This window comes from Pan troglodytes, chromosome 7 (genome assembly GCF_028858775.2).
Source record: "Pan troglodytes isolate AG18354 chromosome 7, NHGRI_mPanTro3-v2.0_pri, whole genome shotgun sequence".
Lineage (NCBI taxonomy): Eukaryota > Metazoa > Chordata > Mammalia > Primates > Hominidae > Pan > Pan troglodytes.
Window position 1 is genome coordinate 8,613,159 of NC_072405.2, and position 22,433 is coordinate 8,635,591.

The 22,433-nt window shown below is 47.7% G+C and overlaps 1 protein-coding gene and 1 long non-coding RNA gene across 18 annotated transcripts in view; one reads left to right on the forward strand and one right to left on the reverse strand.

Annotated features, from left to right (window-relative positions):
- The window catches only part of DLGAP2 (DLG associated protein 2), a 1,020,080-nt gene extending 999,566 nt beyond the window's left edge, over positions 1-20,514 (forward strand). For 15 of the 17 annotated variants that reach the window (XM_024345427.3, XM_063816097.1, XM_063816099.1 and 12 more), the window contains 3 exons: positions 2,909-3,000; positions 9,404-9,556; positions 13,428-14,535. In XM_024345427.3, coding sequence (XP_024201195.1) covers positions 2,909-3,000; positions 9,404-9,556; positions 13,428-13,646 — 464 coding nt within the window. In that variant the 3' untranslated portion in view covers positions 13,647-14,535. Of the gene's footprint in view, positions 1-2,908; positions 3,131-9,403; positions 9,557-13,427 lie in introns of those variants that run through there. The other 2 variants (XM_024345426.3, XM_063816091.1) reach the window with 2 other exon arrangements.
- LOC134810642 (uncharacterized) overlaps positions 1-22,433 on the reverse strand; it is a 62,473-nt gene that overhangs the window by 16,005 nt on the left and 24,035 nt on the right. The window contains exon 2 of the long non-coding RNA XR_010159150.1: positions 20,291-20,460. This is a non-coding gene — a long non-coding RNA (uncharacterized LOC134810642). The remainder of the gene's footprint in view (positions 1-20,290; positions 20,461-22,433) is intronic.

Genomic DNA, 22,433 nt, shown 5'->3' on the forward strand with positions numbered 1-22,433 from the left:
TTTTCTGCATGTGTGAAAGGTTTCATAATAAAACTTTGGGGAGCAAAACAATCTTCATTTTAGAAAAATAAGACAAGACAGAAAAATACGTTGTTAAGTCCTTTCTCCTACCCAGGAGAAAATCACTTTGAAGAACACATGGTACAGAATGCCAGACCTTCATGTTCTAAAAAATGAGGGAGGCACCGCACACACTGCTGTGTGGTTGACTTCTGGGTCACAGCGTGCCATAAGCCCTTTCAAATCAAGGTTATCTCTGCAACGTCATTTTCAACTGGCTCATAGCATTTTATTACATGAACATTAAGACCCTTTGTGCCCATGAAATGCAGTTCTTTTTCCCTAAAGTTGGGCTAAGGAGGAGACACTGCAGCACCCTGGCTTGGGCAGCAGGATGCCAGTTTCTGGATCGTGTGCAATGAATCTCACCAGTAACTGTCTCTAGGACTGACTAAGGAATGTTTGGGGGAAGAGCTGTTGTGGAAGAGGATTGGGTTCACTTCCCTGGACCTCGGTTTCGACTTCTGGAAAGGCTGTCTAGGCTTCCACAGTCAGGTGTGCCCTGGGAGCCAGCAGGGGCATCTCCTAAACGTACAAAGAAACGGACTCTCTGGCCCCACCCGGACCCCGTGAGTCAGGCCATGCCCGGCACAAGATCCCCAGGTGAGGCACAGGTGGGTCTGCAAGGTCCCTTGAGCTCCAAGCACCTGCATGTGTCTAGGCGAAACCTCCAGCACATCGGTATTCCCTCGTGAAGTACGTAAAGCCACAGATGTAAGTGGGGATGGATCTCTCGCCTCTGCGTTCAAGGGGGCAAATCTCCAGGATAAATGCCCCCTTTTCCTACACCATTTTACACCAGCCTTGGAGAGTCAGCTTCCCATGGCTTCCTTCCAACGAAAGCAGGAGCAAGGGCTGGGCTAGTTAAACCACAGCACTTTCAGTTTTAGGGTGTGTCGTGTAGGTTAGTGATTTGTGCTCTGCAGAGACTCTCTAGGGAGAGCAAAAAGAGCAGGTGGAATCATCAGCTTGGCCAGAAGAAGCAGATGACGCCCCGTGAGCCAGCTCAGGAAAGACGGCCCCACCTTGAAGGGCCCACGCTGAAAGCCAGTGATGGGGAGACGTGGTGTGAACTGAGAGGTGATGAGATGCATAGATCATCTGCCCCCTGACTGGTGGGCAGCCCTGGCCCCACGCGCTGACCCAGGCACAGAAAAGCCACATACGTGTACTGGGCACACTCTATGGAAGAACGTTGAATTGTTGCTCCTGCAAATAATACCCAGCAGAGATCAGTGGGCCCAGGGTGCACTGGTAAGAAATGGGTTCCAGTCGATTCCTGTGTGGTTTTGAGGATCATGGTGAGCTAGGATCTACCAAAGCAGCTATTTACAAAGTGGTGACCATGCTGACAGCAGACTCAAGAGAGGGGGTGGGGCCGGGTGCGGGGGCTCACGCCTGTAATCCCAGCATCACGCCTGTAATCCTTGGCCTTGGGAGGCCAGGGCGGGCTGATCACTGGAGGTCAGGAGTTTGAGCCCAGCCTGACCAACATGGTGAAACGCTGTCTCTACTAAAAATACAAAAATTAGCCGGGCTTGGTGGCAAGCGCCTGTAATCCCAGCTACTCGGGAGGCTGAGGCAGGAGAATCACTTGAATTCAGGAGGTGGAGGCTGCAGTGAGCCAAGATGACGCCACTGCAGTCCAGCCTAGGTGACAGAGCGAGACTCCATCTCAAAAAAATAAATAAATAAAACAAAATAAACACACACACATACAGTATATTCTTTTAAAAAACTTTACAGCCAGGCACGGTGGCTCACGCCTGTAATCCCAGCTTTTTGGGAGGCTGAGATAGGTGGATCACCTGAGGTCGGGAGTTCGAGACCAGCCTGACCAACATGGAAAAACCCCATCTATACTAAAAATACAAAATTAGCCAGGCAGGGTGGCATGCACCTGGAATCCCAGCTACTCCGGAGGCTGAGGCCAGAAAATTGCTTGAACCTGGGAGGTGGAGGTTGCAGTGAGCCAGGATTGCGCCACTGCACTCCAGCCTGGGCGATAAAGGGAGACCCTATCCCAAAAAAAAAAAAAAAAAAAATTAGTATTTGATTAACCAAATAAAGTCACTGCAATTAGGAACCATTTGTAGATTAATTCTTCCTACTAAACTGTGGCCTGCTGACTCATAGCACACTCAGAAATGTAGCGTTAGCATTACACATATACTGGGTACATGGATTGGTGAGTTTAGTAGCTGTGAGCATATTCAGTAACTTGTGACCCTTTTACCATCTCCAGGAGGGAAGCCACATCTTCTTAGCTGCTACGACCTTCGTGAGGCCTCTGTCCACGCAGCCTCTTCCTACGTAACACACACCTCACAGCACTGCCAGGAGATAACTGCCCACAGTTCATTAGAAATTATTTAATTGAATCCAATGAGAGAACCCATATGGATGTGTTTTTTCTAAAAATGAAGGAATTCACATCTAAAAGAGTTCACTAACACGTCAGAGTACATAAAAATAGGAAGAACTCGATGTTGCTTTCACTCACACGTGTTCTTGTGTCTTCCAGCTCATCCAAACAGCAGCACTGAAATAATCTCGATGCCAAAATAAGGAAAACTCCCTGAGGTATAGGCCGCCTTTCTAAACTAAGTTTCTCCCAGTACCCAAGGAGAATGTCCTCACAGTGACATCTGGTCATCTCTGGATTTCCTTCATGAGTTGGGGACGAGCAGACTGAGGCACGACTCACCAGCGAACACGCTCGGCACGACGAAGTCGTCAGTTTTCATCTCCAGTGGGACTCGCTCCCTTGCTGTGATGTTTCTGCTTTTGTGTAATTGACCCAGTTTTGAAGCTGTTGTTTTTTTGTTTTTGTTTTTGTTTTAAACAGTTCTCGGTAAAATCAGGAGTGCTGTTGGGAGTGCCCAGCTTCTCATGTCCCAGAAATTCCAGCAGTTTTATTGGCTTTGCCAACAGAATATGGTAAGTGAATCCTCAGTGAACCCCTATTCCCTGTAACCAAGCTAATGGGCACCATTCCACAGTTTCTCATTGTTTTCTTCCTTGTCAAAGAGTTCCCATCAGTATGCGGAATATCACACGCACTTACTACAGAAGAGGCTTCCCGCCCTGGGAACAGAGACGATACGGCCCTGGTTTAAACACGGTACCGAGGCAGGGAGGCGGATACGGCCCTGGTTTAAACACGGTACCGAGGCAGGGAGGCGGATACGGCCCTGGTTTAAACACGTTACCGAGGCAGGGAGGCGGATACGGCCCTGGTTTAAACGTGGTACCGAGGCAGGGAGGCGGATACGGCCCTGGTTTAAACGCGGTACCGAGGCAGGGAGGCGGATACGGCCCTGGTTTAAACGTGGTACCGAGGCAGGGAGGCGGATACGGCCCTGGTTTAAACGCGTTACCGAGGCAGGGAGGCGGATACGGCCCTGGTTTAAATGCGTTACCGAGGCAGGGAGGCAGATAACGGCCCTGGTTTAAACACGGTACCGAGGCAGGGAGGCAGATATGGCCCTGGTTTAAACGTGGTACCGAGGCAGGGAGGCGGATACGGCCCTGGTTTAAACACGGTACCGAGGCAGGGAGGCAGATACGGCCCTGGTTTAAACACGGTACCGAGGCAGGGAGGCGGATACGGCCCTGGTTTAAACGTGTTACCGAGGCAGGGAGGCAGATAACGGCCCTGGTTTAAACACGGTACCGAGGCAGGGAGGCGGATATGGCCCTGGTTTAAACGTGGTACCGAGGCAGGGAGGCGGATACGGCCCTGGTTTAAACACGGTACCGAGGCAGGGAGGCGGATACGGCCCTGGTTTAAACGTGGTACCGAGGCAGGGAGGCGGATACGGCCCTGGTTTAAACACGTTACAGAGGCAGGGAGGCGGATACGGCCCTGGTTTAAACACGTTACAGAGGCAGGGAGGCGGATACGGCCCTGGTTTAAACACGGTACCGAGGCAGGGAGGCGGATACGGCCCTGGTTTAAACGCGTTACCGAGGCAGGGAGGCAGATAACGGCCCTGGTTTAAACACGGTACCGAGGCAGGGAGGCAGATACGGCCCTGGTTTAAACGCAGTACCAAGGCAGGGAGGCGGATACGGCCCTGGTTTAAACACGGTACCGAGGCAGGGAGGCGGATACGGCCCTGGTTTAAACACGTTACAGAGGCAGGGAGGCGGATACGGCCCTGGTTTAAACGTGGTACCGAGGCAGGGAGGCGGATACGGCCCTGGTTTAAACACGGTACCGAGGCAGGGAGGTGGATACGGCCCTGGTTTAAACGCGTTACCGAGGCAGGGAGGCAGATAACGGCCCTGGTTTAAACACGGTACCGAGGCAGGGAGGCGGATACGGCCCTGGTTTAAACACGGTACCGAGGCGGGGAGGCGGATACGGCCCTGGTTTAAACACGTTACAGAGGCAGGGAGGCGGATACAGCCCTGGTTTAAACGTGGTACCGAGGCAGGGAGGCGGATACGGCCCTAGTTTAAACACGGTACCGAGGCAGGGAGGCAGATAACGGCCCTGGCTTAAACATGGTACCGAGGCAGGGAGGCGGATACGGCCCTGGTTTAAACGTGGTACCGAGGCAGGGAGGCGGATACGGCCCTGGTTTAAACGTGGTACCGAGGCAGGGAGGCGGATACGGCCCTGGTTTAAACACGGTACCGAGGCAGGGAGGCGGATACGGCCCTGGTTTAAACGTGGTACCGAGGCAGAGAGGCGGATACGGCCCTGGTTTAAACACGTTACCGAGGCAGGGAGGCAGATACGGCCCTGGTTTAAACGTGGTACCGAGGCAGGGAGGCGGATACGGCCCTGGTTTAAACGTGGTACCGAGGCAGGGAGGCGGATACGGCCCTGGTTTAAACACGGTACCGAGGCAGGGAGGCGGATACGGCCCTGGTTTAAACGCAGTACCGAGGCAGGGAGGTGGATATGGCCCTGGTTTAAGCAGTACCAAGGCAGGGAGGCTGCAAGGGGGAGGGGGGACAGGAAGAGGGGGGCTGCAGCAGCACGGGGTGACACTGTGTCTTTGCAACCGGATGCCCCACCAGAGCATCTTAGAAGAGGAGAAACCACGGAAATTTCTATTACGGCTAATGTCACAAATGAGAAAATGATCTAAGGTGCCTGGAAATAAAAATACATAAACAACTACAATGAAGAGATTACGAAGAGATTTTGCAAATAATTTAGCCTTTGTATTTTATAGTCGGTAGTGAAACGAATATACCATGAACTAGATGATTAATACAGTTGACGTTAAACTTGGTTATTCCTGACAAGCAAACAAAAAGAAAAACCACATATATATTTACATATACTTACATATATACATGTTAATATATACTTATATATGCTTATATATAAATATATATACACATATTAATATATAAATATATATTTGCTATTTCTGGCAGAGCAGAAAAGCTCATATATACATCTCATATATATTAGATGTATACAAGATTATAATCATATGCATCTATATGTTTATATATACACCTATATATAAACATATATAGGTGTATTTATATATAAACATATATATTAACATGTATATGAAATTTTACTTATGTATCCTTATATATACATGCTAAACATTAACATATAACAAATATATAACATATTAACTATATATTTTATATATACAAATATATAGTATATATAAAATACATAGTATGTGTGTAGGCAAATATATAGTATATATAAAACATATGTAAGTTTACATGGTAATATATTTTATATATACATTTGCCTACACACATACATACATATACATTCTATACATACTGTATATCTAAGTTTACATATACATGTTAATATATTTTATATATACTATATATTTGCCTACACACATACATGTATACTTTTCCTTAGCTGACTAAAGTATTCACTATTTTGAGAAATAGTAAATAATATTTATGCTACTTAATAAGTTGTTTTATAATACATACATCGATTTCTTTTCAGACCAAACATTTTCAGTCAAATGCAAATAGGTCTCCTCTAGGCCTCACGTAGCAACGGTGCCAGGTGTTTTGATGATGTTTTCCTTGGCTTTTTCACGTGCAAGGAGACATAAGAATATTCTTACACATCAAAGGATGCACAAGCAAGCCAGAGTTGCCATCTCATGTCTTTTCATTAGGATCATTAAAAAGTATGCCTTCTCTAATACTTTCCAATCAACCCCACTGAAGTTCACGGCGATTTTAAAGAGTTACCAACACATCACTCTGACAAAGTTATAATCATCATTTAAAAGGGGGAAATAGAAAGGTCTTGAGTGCCTCGAAAGAAGCTCGTAACTGTGTAAACACTGAGCTGCCATGTCACCTGTGAACGTTCTTGCCTCCTCCATAGTATCTATTTGATTATTACCTTTAAAGGAATTGATTCGGGCCACTGACGAACTCTGTGTAACATTATGCAGACTCGGGTGAGCCTAGGCAGGCACTGTCTTTAGGAATGCTCCTCCAAAGCTTCCCACACACAGCCTAAGGTGCATATTCAGACCTGCTAAATGTTCCTTTCTGCTCTGCCAGAAATAGCCAATATTTGGCTTAAAATTGTTCATCCTAATATTTGTTATGCCTTTTGAGTTTTAAAATAGCTGGCTTGGCTACATCCTTTTCTTTCATCTTCTATTCAGGATTAGTAGAAAAACACTTGGACACGTTTGGGGCGGAAGAGTGGTACAGGGAGGGGTGGTGCCTGAGACAGGCCTGGCAGGAGAGGAGTGTTGACTTGTTAAGAGATGCTTTGCTCATCAAAGCCAAATGGTCCGCAGTGCAAAGTAGCACCGCTGTCTGCTGGAAGTTGTTTGTAGGTAACTAAGCTTTAAGTCAAAGAGTGACCCTAGAAAATGTCAGAACCCCAGCCTGAGATTGAGGACTGACCACAGGGAGCGGAGCCTTTCGGGACGGACCGCGGGGGACAGAGCCTCTCAGGGTCGGGATGTGCAGGTGGCTTGTGACACAAGCAGAAGGCACATAATACCGGAAATAACTTAACCTCAAAGCGTGCGGCCTGATTGCTGTGCTTGTGGGACCAGCAGTTTGGTGTCCCCAGAAACTTAGTCTCATTCAGACCCACTGAGCCTGCCTCTGAATTTTAACTCCATCCAACCCCAGGGGGTGTGTGCCTGAGCAGGTGCCGGCACACAGAGAGCTGCCCCAGGCCACACGAGGCACCGAAGTTCCTATCCAATGGACGCCGGATGCCAGAGCCACAGAGCTGTGTGAATTTAAAAGATGGCAATTTCACAAGGAAAGAGGCCCTGCATGAGTTTGCTGGGGGAAAGGGAATGGCATGGCACAACCATTGACTTTTTTTTTTTATTATAAACACCTTATCGTCTCTAAATGTCCAGTGGATTCAGATGCAACCGCCTCCCCAACCAAAAGAGAACAGAAGACAAAACCAAATCCTGACCATGCCAGGCTGTGCCCATCCGGCCCCAGCATGTGGTCTGGGTGAGCCCAAAGGACGGGTGTGTTGTTGCCGAGTAGAGGAGGGGGGCAAGGGAAGGCGATGCCTGCTCTCAGGCAGCCTCTGCCACAGTGGCCGGCCATGTTCCTCCTTCATCCCCCGGGAGATGTGACCAGGACCACCCAGCTGTGGGCGAGGCAGGAGAAGCCACTCCGCTTCCCCCACACCATCAGGCACAGCCGTGCCCGGCCCTACAGAAAGAGGGGCACAGCCATGACCGGCCCTACAGAAAGAGGGGGCACAGCCATGCCCAGCCCTACAGAAAGAGGGGGCACAGCCATGCCCAGCCCTACAGAAAGAGGGGGCACAGCCTTGCCCGGCGCTACAGAAAGAGGGGGCACAGCCATGCCCAGCACTACAGAAAGAGGGGCACAGCTGTGCCCAGCCCTACAGAAAGAGGGGATGTTCTTAGGTTGGCGAAGACTTCTGGAAGCCAGGTAGGAACCACCCCTACAGCCTCTGAGCAGCCTCCCCTGCTGCTTCTCACCTGGCCTGGCCTGCCCTGAGGCTGCACCTGCTGGCATCCCTCGACTGACTTCGGTGCAGAACGTGGCCTCCTTGCCAGGCACTTTAGTTGTCCCCACCCACAGAGGCTGAGTTCGGGCTCCCAGCCGGTGGCCAGGGCCGCCCTCCTGGGGAGCTCCTCAAGTGCCTGGTGGGGCTTTGAGTGGCCAAGGCTGCCCTCGTGTGGCTGCAGAGAAGAACGGGCTCAGCCGCGCGGAGGGCAGCTGGGGACCCCAGGTCCTGGCTCTGGGTGAGGAATCGCAGAGCTGTCCGTTCAGCATGCTCTTCACTGAGCATGCTGAGTGTGCACTGCTGAAACCATAAGCAAATCCAGTTGAATGTTGACCCACCAGAACCTCCTCTGACTCTGTTAAATCCCCACTGAATCAAGGGAGCCACACCTGGAAAAATCATTCAGATTTCAATGTAGGGAGCAAGCCGGGCACAGTGGCTTACCCTGTAATCCCAGCACTTTGGGAAGCTGAGGCAAGAGGGTTGCTTGAGCCCAGGAGTTTGAGGCCACCCTGGGCAACACAGCCAGACCCCATTGCTACAAAATTAAAGAAATTAGTTGGGTGTAGTGACCTATGCCTGTGGTCCCAGCTACTTGGGAGGCTAAGCAGGCAGGATCCCTTGAGCCCAGGAGGTAGAGGCTGCAGTGAGCCATGATCACACCTGTGCTCCAGCCTGGGCAACAGAGAAAGACCCTGTCTCAAAAATAACATACATAAATGTAGGCAGCTGGTGGAAATCATGTATCTGTCAGGCACTGGGCAGAGAAACCAAGCATGTCTCTGGGCCACTCGGCCCAGGGCTGCAGCCCAGCATTGTCACCTGTGTGTGCCTCCTAAGTGTGGGCGCCGGTTGGTGAGAGCATCCTGTTCCTTGGCGCATTACATTTGTAAGGTGTCATCACCGTAAGAACGAGAGCTAAGAGCCGTCAGAGAACAAGCAGGTATAGGATGGGCTCCAAGCTGGTTCCCCACTGCCACCACCAGGCCAATACCACGGCAGGCTCACGGAGCCCTGTCCCTTCCGAATCATCCACAGGTGACCAAAAACACAGGCTCCTATTGCTTTTATGAGCTGTGAAGCATTTAGAAACTCTCCCATCTGCCCCATTCCCAGCATTTTCAACGTGGAACAATGAACAGCTATGCTACGTGTTTTTAAGCCGACAGCAAATACTTGTGCTAAAGTAAACTGTCATGGAAGCATGGCCTTCCCAAATATCTGCCTCAGGGTGGAATTAGCCAGGCTTCTCCCTAATCCGCCTCTTGAAAGGCATGCGTGGGGAGGAGTGGCCTCCCCAGCCCTGTGCCCGCAGGAGACTCTCCTGGCTCTGAACACCGTGTGTGTCCCCAGGACCCCAGCGCCATGCCGAGGCCGACGTCGCAGGACCTGGCCGGCTACTGGGACATGCTGCAGCTCTCCATTGAGGACGTCAGCATGAAGTTCGATGAGCTGCAGCGGCTGCGGCTCAACGACTGGAAGATGATGGAGTCCCCGGAAAGAAAGGTAAGGGCATCCGTGCAGGGCCGGCTCCCAGCAAACCCCCTTTCCCACTGCACTAACCACCTGCTGCAGATAGAGCATGACAACGGGGTTCTCAGTCTTTTGCTGGCAACACACGAGCAAATTTCCCTCTATGTATGTGTGCACGTGTATATGCACGTGTGTGTGCGTATGTGTGCATGTGCCCAAAATGGGGCAGAATTGAAGCCTTGCGCATGGGTGGTAAATAATAGGGTCTCCCCTGCTCTGTCTCTTCTATATAAGCCTTTCAGAGAGACACTAGCCAAGATCACAAGCAAACCTGCAGCCTCATTCCTGACAGGGGTCTCACCTATGAATTATCTTTATCAAACTTGTTCTCATTGTGTAAATATTAAGCTGGCTTCCCACAGGGAAAGTTTTACGCCTGGTTATGGACTATCTCCTATTCAATATATCTTCTAGTATAGCCACTATAGGCAAGGCGACATTTTATACCTTATTGAACCGTTTGATGAATTAATCTTCCTGTAGATCCATCAGCCTCAACCCTTAAAATAGGCTGAAATTTGCCATTAAATCTGAACCCTGGCATTTCACTTCTTCCATGATGCTGTCATCAGAAGAACTAGTAGATAGTTCTGAGTTAGCAGCAAAGACATAGATTTCCTCACACGTTTTAAAGACGTCCTGAGGAACCATAATTGGATTTTTCTAGACAAATGTTATTAATTAAAATGATAAAGAAAATCAAGTCAGCATCCTTTGGGGAAGTGGTGTTTGCTATCCAGCAAGGATGCACACCTGGGTCATGAGAACGAGAGCCAGATCTAGTCGTCCTCATCATCGGCTCCTCCCAGAAGGTGCCCTGGCCACTAGTGGAGTTCCAGGCCAGATGCAATCGATCCACAGGTTCCCTCTCATCCCAGACGACAGGGGAGTGAGGTGGGAGTGCACAGGGTCCACGTAAGCCATGCGTGGGACAGGTCCACATAAGCCATGCATGGGACTAGGCAGGTCCACTTAAACCATGTGTGGGACAGGTCCACATAAGCCATGTGTGGGACTAGGCAGGTCCGCGTAAGCCATGCATGGGACAGGTCCACGTAAGCCATGCGTGGGACTAGGCAGGTCCAAGTAAGCCATGCATGGGAATAGGCTGGTCCACGTAAGCCATGCATGGGACAGGTCCACGTAAGCCATGCGTGGGACTAGGCAGGTCCACGTAAGCCACGCATGGGACAGGTCCATGTAAGCCCTGCATGGGACTAGACAGGTCCAAGTAAGCCATGCGTGGGACAGGTCCATGTAAGCCCTGCATGGGACTAGACAGGTCCAAGTAAGCCATGCGTGGGACAGGTCAGTGTAAGCCATGCATGGGACTAGGCAGGTCCACATAAGCCATGCATGGGACAGGTCCACATAAGCCATGTGTGGGACTAGACAAGTCCAAGTAAGCCATGTTTGGGACAGGTCTGTGTAAGCCATGCATGGGACTAGGCAGGTCCACATAAGCCATGCAGGGGACAGGTCCATGTAAGCCATGTGTGGGACTAGGCAGGTCTGCGTAAGCCATGCATGGGACTAGACAGGTCCCAGTAAGCCATGCATGGGACTAGGCAGGTCTGCATAAGCCATGCATGGGACAGGTCCACGTAAGCCATGCATGGGACTAGGCAGGTCCACCTAAGCCATGCATAGGACAGGTCCACATAACCCATGTGTGGGACTAGACAGGTCCGTGTAAGCCACGGTTTGGATCTGAGGTGAAGGAGATGATCAGTGATGCTGATCTGAGGATCTGCATCAGATCAGTGGATCTGAGGGAGAAGGCTGTTCAAACGGAACATACTGAAGTTAGCCCAGGTGCGCACGATGGTTCCGTCTAGTCTCCATTCTTTGGTCATTGAGAGCGAACGTGAGCCCATCTACCCAAGCTGCGCATAGAGTATGATTCTCAAAATGGAAACGTCTTTGGGAGGCCAAGGTGGGTGGATCACGAGGTCAGGATATCAAGACCATCCTGGCTAACACGGTGAAACCCTATCTCTACTAAAAATACACAAAATTAGCCGGGCACAGTGGATCACGCCTGTAATCCCAGCACTTCGGGAGGCCTAGGCAGGTGGATCATGAGGTCAGGAGATCGAGATCATCCTGGCTAACACGGTGAAACCCTGTCTCTATTAAAAATACAAAAAAAAAAAATTAGCCAGGCGTGGTGGTGGGCGCCTGTAGTCCCAGCTACTCAGGAGGCTGAGGCAGGAGAATGGAGTGAACCCGGAAGGCAGAGCTTGTAGTGAGCCAAGATCGTGCCACTGCACTCCAGCCTGGGCAACAGAGTGAGACTCTGTCTCAAAAAAAAAAAGAAAGAAAATGGAAATGGTTTCTCGCTGAGGGCAGAGCATGCCAGTCCAGAAAGCGAGCAGATCTCCAGCACAGCAGAGGCTCCGTGCCTGAAGAGGAGGCCCTGCCCCTCCTGAACACGGCGTCTTAAAAATTCCCTGGGGTGGGCCCTGCACAGCATCTGCTGGACACTCCTACAGTGCCACACCCGCAGGCCTGGAAGCTCCTTTGATTGGGGAACCCCTACAGGAAATACTGATGTGTACGTCTCACAGGCTCACAGTTCAGGGGACACCAAAAGAGGAAACAGATCCTCTTCTCTCCTTTTCTCTTGGCATCCCCTGAACTATGAGGACAGTTATGTGCTGAAAAAAGGAATTACTTGTTAAAGTAGCTGAAGGTTTCAATGAACTGATCCCCCCATTGTTTTAGATGGATGCCAAGAAGTCAGGTAAGAGTCATTGCTTCTGGCCTAGTCATGTAAAATAAGCCGAGGGAACAAAGTTCCAGACACCAAAGCAGGCTTCTTGCCACGGGCCTCCTCCGTACTCACACAACTGCCTGTCTTCCCCCAATCTACAAGCACCTCTGGGCTCCCTTTGGAATTTTTCAGAGGCTGAAGAGAAAAAGACATGAGTGGAGTTTTCCTGTTTTTCTCCCCCAAAACTAGATATCTGCTTAGGAAAGTGGTTCTGACGCCTTCTGCCGTGTGCCCTTTGCTGGGAAGGAAACAGCTGGCTACGGAGAGTCCCTGTCATGGCTCTGTCCAGAAGGGGAGACGGGGCAGGTCCCACTGTCTTTAGGAACAATGTGAATCGCAGAGTTATGGACACAGACCTTTTGTGGGAACAAGTGCAAGCATTACCCTTTGCATTTGTTGCATAATTGTGAGATTGATCTAAAACGGCATACACGTATTTTAGCGTGACTTATCTGAGAGTCTGAGCTAAGGGTCAGAAATACTTACTTGCGTCTTTTTACAAAGCAAGCAAGTGAATAGTGGTTTTACAAATGTCGTCCATGTCAATGGGATTTTAGGCCAATTAGAGAATTGGGCCAGTGTTTCCCCACACACCCACACATGTATGATGGTTTTCATGAACATACTGGAATCCCAGAGTCTGCAGAAAAACCTGCAGTGTTGAATAGGGATGTCCAGCGATGGTGTCCAAAACCCTCGCGATGCTCGGAGATGACACAGGGCTTTGGGAAGTGCAGGAATCGGGCGACAATGTCAGACTAACGCAGTGACTGCAGAGACGCAAGGTGCGAATCTGCAGAATTTCTTTCCTGATTTGTCAACGCCGCCCCTGACGCCTCTGCCCCCTTTGGAGAGTGTGAGGGAGCTTCTACAAATTCCATACTGTGCAGAAGGCAAGCCTGTGGCCTGGGAGCCAGGGACCAGGGGAAACGTGGGAAGGGAATGAAGGATGCCCCCTGGGGGTTGCGGTCGGGAAGGGCGTGGGCCAGACCCCAGGGCCGCTGAGCTCGCGAGCTGTTGGGACCCTCCTCCGACCACCTGCCAATGTTGACTTGCGATGCTTTTCAGGAAGAAAGAAAGGTCCCGCCTCCAATACCAAAGAAGCCTCCCAAAGGGAAATTTCCCATCACAAGAGAAAAATCCCTGGACCTGCCCGACAGACAACGCCAGGAAGCCCGGAGACGACTCATGGCCGCCAAGCGAGCGGCGTCCTTCCGGCAGAATTCTGCCACCGAGCGCGCGGACAGCATCGAGATCTACATCCCCGAGGCCCAGACCCGGCTCTGAGGACGGAGGCCGGCCACCTTCCCCTTGGGTGTTTCTGCTTTTTCACAAAACGCTTGTACAGTTTGTTGCCTCCCTGGTGGTTTCTGTCTCCTTCCTTCCACTGAACATGCCCTTGCTCTTACGCTCCCTGTACCGTGAACACAGTGGAATGCGGTCGGTGGCCTCAGAGTCCACGGAGCTCGTGGCGAGGACGACTTTTGCTTTTTTTTTTTTTTTTTTTTTTTTTTAACGGGTGGCCTGGCTCACACTTGGCTCTGAGGGACAGGTGTGGTGAGACCTGATTTCTCCTCCGTGTTCTCAGAGGACGGCGAGAAATGCCTCTGGAGCTGGAACCCAGCTTACATTTTGTTATTTCTATTTTTATAAATTGTGTGATAATTAGAGGTAAGAAGAACAAATAACTATAAATGGGTGCATCTCACCACTCCCTAGAGGCATTAGACACCCAAGTGGAAGGTGCTACAACCTGAAGTGCAGGAAAGAAAGGCCCATTCCCCTCGCACAGCCGAGCTTTTACCCAGAGCACAGGTGGCCCGTCCGCCCGCTCCACTCTCCTGCTCCTGTCCGTCACAGATAGAAAACATGAGGCTCCTTGTGTCAAGCTTCCTGTGATGGAAAGTGACTTCTCCAACCACCAAACTCCCCGCCATACAGTTCTCCAACATCCCAGGCGATGACAAGTCTGAACCCACGAAAATACCCAGCACAGCATCTACACATTCAAAAGATAAGCTGAGTGTTCCCACAAGGAAGTCACGCGCAGAGAGGAGAGTCTTACGGAGGGCTGGGAGCATAAAAGGAAAACAATGTCCTTACTTCTAAACAGTTATTGTATTTTTTATTTCTTTGTAACTTAAAATACGACACCCAGTATTTTCTTTAAGTTTCACCATTTACGCTACATGTGATTTTTTTCATGTATGTATATATATATTCTCAAATTGCTCTATCAGCTGACTTTTCAGGGTATCCTTAAAAAAAAACACACACACACGAAAAACAAAAGTTTGCTTGTTTAAAATGACAGTTGTGATGTAAAAAGTTTAAGAAATATGAATGTGAGTGGTAAGTATATCTCAGTTTAAATGGTAAAGAAGAAATGTAGTTTACATTTGTATTTTTCCAGAATTCTTTTGTCCTATGCAGTATTGCTAAAGTCAAGAATATATTCCTTGCCTGTGTTAGACATGAAGGGAAAAAGAGGTCACATATTGTGATTTCCAGCTGTAGCATTCAAAAAAAAAATTGGTGTTCATGACTCTGTGGTCGGTGCCAGAGGAAAATAGGAACGACTCTAATTAATAGGCTTTCTGTGTATATAATTAAATTCAGCTGCTGCGACCATTGTTCTGACACGACTTCTGTTTCACAGTTCAGACCAGTCTTCAAAGGAAAAGCCTATCCGATTTTTCCATGGGTTCCAGTTTCAGAGTTCTCATTATTACTCAAACTAAAAGCCGACTGCGATTTAAGATGTTTCCACCCCAATACCTGGTCTTCCTTCCCGGCTTAAGGAGTACCATGTACTTAGCCACAGGCAGAACAGCTTTCGATGACCCCATAGCACTTTGTTTCTTCACCTTGATTTGCACTTTACAATGTCCCCAGCCCCTCTGCAGCCCGTGGCTGGCAGGGCGTTCGATGTGCGGTTGCCCCCCAGCGCGCCCTCCAGAGCTGCGGTGTCTCCCCTGCCTCATTCCCCACATCCCACTGAGCATGGGACCATTGGGAGCAGAGCTGATATTAAAGCATGTTTAGCTTCGATGTTTTACTTTTTTAAAGCTGAGTAGTTAAGAATTCCCTGTAAAAACAAAACCCTGTAAATTGAGCCTCATGTCTGGTATATATTTTACCAAACAGCCTTAAAATATATTTGGAAGCAAAAATCAGTACGAATGTATCTCCTTGAAAAATGCAAAAAAAAAAAAAAAAATCCCTGAAATATTCTTCTATAAATGAATCCTATTTCCCCAGAGTGTTCAAGGCATTTTTCTACCTAAATAAATACCTAAATCTTGAGTAGTGTACAGTAATGACGCTTCTTCCTGTATCCACTCTTATTATGTTAAAACAAATGTATTTGCGAGTATTGGCATTTTAGACTTTAAAAATGCTGTATGATTTCAGATGAACTCCGCTGTTTAGAAGTAACCACAGAAAAGCAAAGTCAGTGTACACTCCGAGTGAAAGGAAATGTAATGTTGATAAAGGCCCGCCACCTCCTCACATTGATCTATCTACTGGCAGCTGATATGTTTAACTCATTTCCTTGAGCTTATACAAAACATAGAAAAGCAAACTGTTAAAGTAGACAATAATTATTTGTCTCAGATCCCAGATTCTATGATCCCTGCTTAAAAGAAAATGTTCACTGCATGTAGGTTGATTTCTTATGTTTTGTAGACTCATTGTTATTTTTCAATCCCCAAAAGTCTTGGCCTAAACCATCCCTAGGTGAGCAGATTAACCTACCACTACATTGCACAGGGGTTGGTGACTCGACGTGGTGAATGTGCACTCGCCCTGCCTGGTCCGCCATGTTCCAAAGAAGATGATTTAATGGTAGAACGGATACCTGCTGCTAGACCTGATGGAATGTTACCTGTCCGTGTTACATAATCAAGTGCAATATACTCAGTTCTCATGCAGGTGACATTCTACCATGAAACGCAGAAGATAAGCCATGTTTCTGTATTGTACATGTAAAGAAAAATAAAACTGTTTATGATACTTGTGTTAGTCACTCGAGCTAGCTTATTTCAGCCACTTCTAGCAGATCATGCCATGGAGCTCACGACGTGTGACCATTTCGTCATATTTAAAATATAACTTCAAGAAAAGAGTAAGCATCCATTGGAGAACACGGCTGAAAATTATTGTGCTGTTCTAGGAACATCATCCTAGAGAGTGTGATGTTCACTATAACCCCATACCTACATTCCCTAATGATACAGCCAATGACAGGTGAAACCCAGACACTCTCCTTAGAGCCGACAGGTTGCTCCTGCTGTGTTGAAGGCTGTGGTTAATAAAACACAAGTATGATAAACAGGACCTAGCGTTTAGCCTGGGAAAGGAGAATGCTGCTTGTCACCTAGAGTGCTTTCCTTGTGATGCGTCTCTCGCATCTTCGCGTGTTGTTGTGTTTGAAGTAAAACTAGTTGTTATCAATGACAATTTTTACCATAGTTTTCTCAGCAAATTTATATCACCATCTTAGAATGGTATATAAAAAAATTGAACTGTTTATGATACCAAAAAAATTACAGTTTTGTTTAAAAGGAAATGTTGATGTTTTCAACTCCAAATCAATTCTAAAAACTTCAAGCACTTAATGGAAAGGTAAATGGTCAGATAAAAATATAATTACCTGTAAGGTTATCTGGTTTTAAAAGAAAAAAAAAAGGCTACAAAATCAGTGACCTACTAAGTAGAGGGAATTTTTCCCTGCTGCTTCTTATTAAAGTGGCCAGGTTTATGATTAGAAGACACAGTGGCAGAGCACACATGTGCACAGGTTCTGATTATTTCTCTTGGAGCATATGTCTTTGTCTTGATTTTTGCCTTTTCGATGCCATATTAAGCAGCCACCGTTTCCACCCCTTTCATTAGGAGGCCCTGCATCCGTAAATTCGCTCATCTCTGTTTTTGTTAGATCCTCGTAAGCATCGCTACCCCAGTCCAGGATGGAATTTCACAGGAAAGTGAAGGGATACTGCAGGCCTGTGTTTGCAGCGCCTGTGGTGACTGTGGAATGAGCTCTGTTAGGGACAGTTGTCTGGTTTGCGCCAAACCTTCTGGGGGAGAGTAGGGAGTGGGGGAGGTGGGTCCAAGTCTTCCTCAGGAAGGCCTTTTCTATCGGCAGCAATTCCATCAAGCCAAGCCATCCTGTGGTCCTGAGCATGAAGGGGCCAGGGGACCTCCTGGGAGATGCAGCTTGTGTTTCAGCTGCGTTTCATCAGTCTGCCTTGTTTGGGATTCTGGCAGGTTCCCCGGGGTGTTTCAGCGGACAGGAGGCCCACGTGCCGTGGCTGAGTCAGCCTGGGTACCCCAGTCACCAGCAGGGCCATCCTTGATGACAGGGCCCCCCACAAACCTGGGAAAGGCAGCGGGAAATGTGTGAGAGGGTGTGCGCTGGTACGGACATAAAAGCATTGTCCAAAACAGCGCTGGTTCGGGGAGGGCCCCTGGATACTGCCTTTGGCCCACACTGAAAACTGGAATTGCCCCACCTGTGAGCACAGAAACACGCTTCTCCAACACAGGCCGAAATAACTAAACTCCACATGGTTCCTGCCTGCTCATTTCCCAGCCCTCTTCTTCTCAAGCCTGAACTTCATTTTTTTTTTTTTTTTTTAGCTGCAAATTTAACAGGCTAATTTAAAACCGCAGTTTTCAGACGACAGCCCCTGGGAATGTTCCAGGGTTCTCTTGTTTTGATCTGCATGTCTGTTTACACTTCTCTGTAGGCGTGGGTTGAATACAAGGTTCCAAAACTTTAAAATAGAAAACCACGAGCTTAAGAGATGAAAGAGATGACCTCTTTCTGATTAGGATCCGTAACTCTGTGGGCTGGGGCAATGCAGTGTGCTTCATTCAGCGCCGTGTCAGCCATGACACACACCACATAAGGTCAGCTCAGAGCCCATGGCTTCCCTGCAGGAGCCCCATCTTGTCGCTATTAGTTGGGAGTTGCAATACATTGTTGGCCATAAACAAAGTGCTAAAGGAAAGGGTTTGCTTCTACGCATTCAGCTGAATGTCCCCCAGTGCAGGGTGGCAGCAGAATGTTCTGGAAATGAAGGAGATATTGCTAGGAATCTCTAGGCTGTTAGGCAACCTGGCTTTTATTCATCCTCAGCCAGCAACTCATCTCAAGTTTATGTCTCAGTTTTTTCCTCTAGAAAGGGGATTACAGTTCCTGTCCCTGTCTTCCTCCAGGACACATTGTGAGGATTAATGACATATTGGCTCTGAAGTCCTTTGAGCTCCTGGGAACAGGTGGTGAAAGTGTGACTTATTGCTAAGGATTAGTCCCTGGCCTCTTCCAGAATGCCGCCCTCCCAGCTCTGCAGGGCACGCTGCCAAAATCCAGGCTGGTCCTAAACATCTCAGAGATAATCAGGGACCACCAGAGGCAGAGTCCATGAGACTGTCTTTGGAAAGGTTTGGAAATGCAGAAATAACTACAAGGGCCATTCTCCTTAGCTTCTGGCTTTCAACTGTTTCTAGATGCTTCCAAGAACAAGAACCCAGCACCAACCAGAATTAGGCCACGTTTTCACCATTACTTAAGCTCAATTGCCTCTTAGATGAAATGAGGAGATAAACTAAACATTAAAATGATGAAGGAAAAAAAATTATTTGGAAGCAGAAAACCGCATGGGTGGGGAAACAGCAGGAACGAAATCAGACACACTGACTCAAACCACAGAAGGGTTTGAGAAGCCCACCGCTCTAATTCCAGGTGTTTGTAATTTCTCTACTTCGCACTTGACAGAAGGCAGAGGTGGTCCGTGGGAAAGCTCCGGGAAATAACCGTCTTTCATCCTTGCCACATTGAAAAATGTCCACAATTTTATGAATTGCTGTCCTAACCCTGGCGTTTTTATCCAGTGTTAAAATAAATTATTTCAAGTTTCAATGTAAACACTTAACAGATGACTACTTTGCAGAAGAAATGTTCGTTACCTACTATCAAACTACTTTTTAACAGATTTTGTATATACACACACAAGTTGACAGAGGTTTACCTCCCTACTTTCTTAGATTTTATGTAACTCTTTTCATTGGTGCTTATTCAGAACCTGAAAGCCTTGGGCATCCAAGCTTTCACCTACTCAATGGAGGAGAGGTGATAATGAATGAAAAGATTGACACCAGGTTTCTTGGACAAATTTAAGTTCAAATTTATCTCTTTCAAGTAGACCATGGTCTCCCTAGAGAGTGTGTTGGCTTGTGTCTGCCAGTACGACAAAGGATGCTCCCAGCTTGATCGTGGTACCTTATGGAAGCCACTCACGCATTCTCTGATTTACCCCCAAAACACTACCATGCCCCAGCCCCACTCATTTGAATAATACAATCATATCACTTTCAAAGGGCTCAGCACGAATGTTCCCCTCACTCCACTTTTTAACTGGTTTGCTGAACTCGACAAGGCTTCCCCTTACGAGCAGTGAGACCTAGGCTCCTTTTGAACGCTTCCTTCCGAACGGTAAGCCACTTTGCTCTCGGGCAGGACAGGTCCTCCCTGCAGAGAGAGACAACTCATCCCCCGACCTTCCATACTACAGACCAAAATACCCAGGTGTGGCCTAAGGACTATACTAAATGCCTCCTATAGAAATTCAAGGAATGTTAGAACCAGGAAACTAGCTGTTTAAAGTTTTAAAGAAGTATATAAATATATATATAAATATAAATATGAAACCATATCGAGTGTGAGGATGAACAGAGTGCCAAATATTCAGCATCTGTACAAAGTCATTCACTGGAATTCAACTATTTTATGTAATTCTCTTTCTCACACTTTTATGGTTCTTTTGATAAATTCTATTTAGTAGCATGCAGGATACCTAATCTGAATGTGCAATATGCTATTCATCACCACGACAATTTCTTACTTCTTCTTAATAACTTACCAGAATGTTGATCATTCCTTTAAGGCATTTAAGGATTGCTTTATTTGTGTTCTTTTTTCCCATGATTTTTTTTCACTCTCAGCTGACTGTAAGAAACTGCGCACCGTTTCCGCCATAACCGTCCTGTGTTGATGCCTCCATTTGACTTCTGTATCGCTGATGTTCACCTCCTGTAAATAGTTCGGCAATTAAATTTTTTGAGAAAAGTAATGTTTACTTTTTTATTGGAGTGAATTCTCGTGTTATTTTAATCTCAGAAAAATTATATAGACCAAAGAGTTTTATCCGAAAAAAAATTACACTCTTCCTCCATTATATATTTCATTGTTGAAATATCCTCAATTTCTCTATATTTTAAGAATTAATGGACATTTATTAAGGCTACAGATTTAATATGTATGCAAAATGGTATAGATTAAATGAGTTTTTAATTAATAAATCCTACAGTATTTAGTTAACGGTTGTTTTACGCTCTTTTGAGTTGCATTGAAAAGAGACGCACATTAGCTCACTGGACCTCATGGATCCAGGCTCCAGTGAGACAGGGTGGGATGTGGACTTGGTGATGAAACTCCAGGAGGACAAGTGGGTTCCAGTCCCCAGTGAGCCTGCAACTGCCAGGAAGCAGTGCAAGCCAGTCCATCCAGGGAGGTGACCAGTCTAGGAGGTGGACCGGTCCAGGGAGAGGACCAGTCCAGGGAGGGGACCAGTCCGGGAGGTAGACCGGTCTGAGGAAGTGACCAGTTAGAGAAGGCAGACCAGTCCGGGAGGTAGACCGGTCTGGGGAAGGGACCAGTTAGAGAAGGTGGACCAGTCCAGGAGGTGGACCACACGTCACCACTCTGAGCAGTCGCTCCCTGCCTTCCACCTCCTTGATCAGTTGCACCTGCCCTTCTTTCTCTTGCCTGTGACCAGCTAGTCTCACCCCCCTCAGTGAGAAATCCTGCTGCCTCATGTCTCTGCACCTTCTTTCTATGCACTCCTTGCCTGGATACTCTGAGTATTGCTCTGCAGTCTCCCCAGGGGCACAGTGCAGCTCTTGAGGATGACCCTCCCCCAGCACACATCAGGACTGTGTTTCATGCATTGTGTTTCATGTCTTTCCTTTACTGTATTTCTTTTCAAGATACACTTATAACCAGCGAAAACAAAGCTTTATATATTTTTCTTTTTTAATCCCATAGCCCTTCAATATTTTAATTTACTTGGCCTTTCATTTGAAACAATATACCTTCATCCTCATGTAGTCAAACATTATTTTCCCAGAAGTCAGTAAAAGTACAAATAAATTACTATGGATTCATTTTCAATTATAACAAGATAATTTATAGAACCTTTTAATTAAAAACCAAGAGACCAGTGCATGAGAATTTCTGGTTTCTCATACAGCATTCTGTCCTCACAACAAGAAAAAGTGGAACAAGCTGAAAATCAGCAATTCTTTGTAGATTCTTATCAAAATGAATGTCACAGGGCAAACAGCTCCCCCAGAACGAGAGAGGCTGACACAGAGACTCACAACCCACTGAGCACATGCCCAGGTACAGAAAGCTCTGTGGGGACCTGTGCTGGGCTGGGGAAGCCTGACCCGTGGCTGACAAACCCAGAAGCTCAACATGGACAAACCTGAGGATTGAAAACTCTAGCGGGCCCATTCTTAGGACGCCCCCCACACCTTGTGAGCTTTACCCCCAGGAACTCCCCAACTCCAGGTTCTCAGGGTATAGATCAGAGAAAAACGCCCTTGTGTTTCCAGCAGGTGGGGGGAAAGTAGCCATTCTGAAATATGCCCAGAGCATCTGTTCACCTTAAAAAAAGGCCCTCAAGTGAAAGTATCCTACCAAAGCCTAACAGACAGACTTGGGGTTTGCCAGAGTCTGACATATCTAGGGGAAGGGAAAGACCCTATGCCAGCCCCCTCTAGCCATCCTAAGGCAGGGGTGGGGAAGGGGGACTGGGAAGGATTTACAAAGATCAGACCTCAGGGCACAGGGTCACTGAAAGACTGAGACCCAATCATAGGATAAAAGAAAGCTTCCCCTCCCCCCTACACCTTCCCATTCCATCAATAGCACTTTTGTATTAAAAAAGAGGGAGGCCGGGTATGGTGGCTCGCACCTGTAATCCCAGAACTTTGGGATGC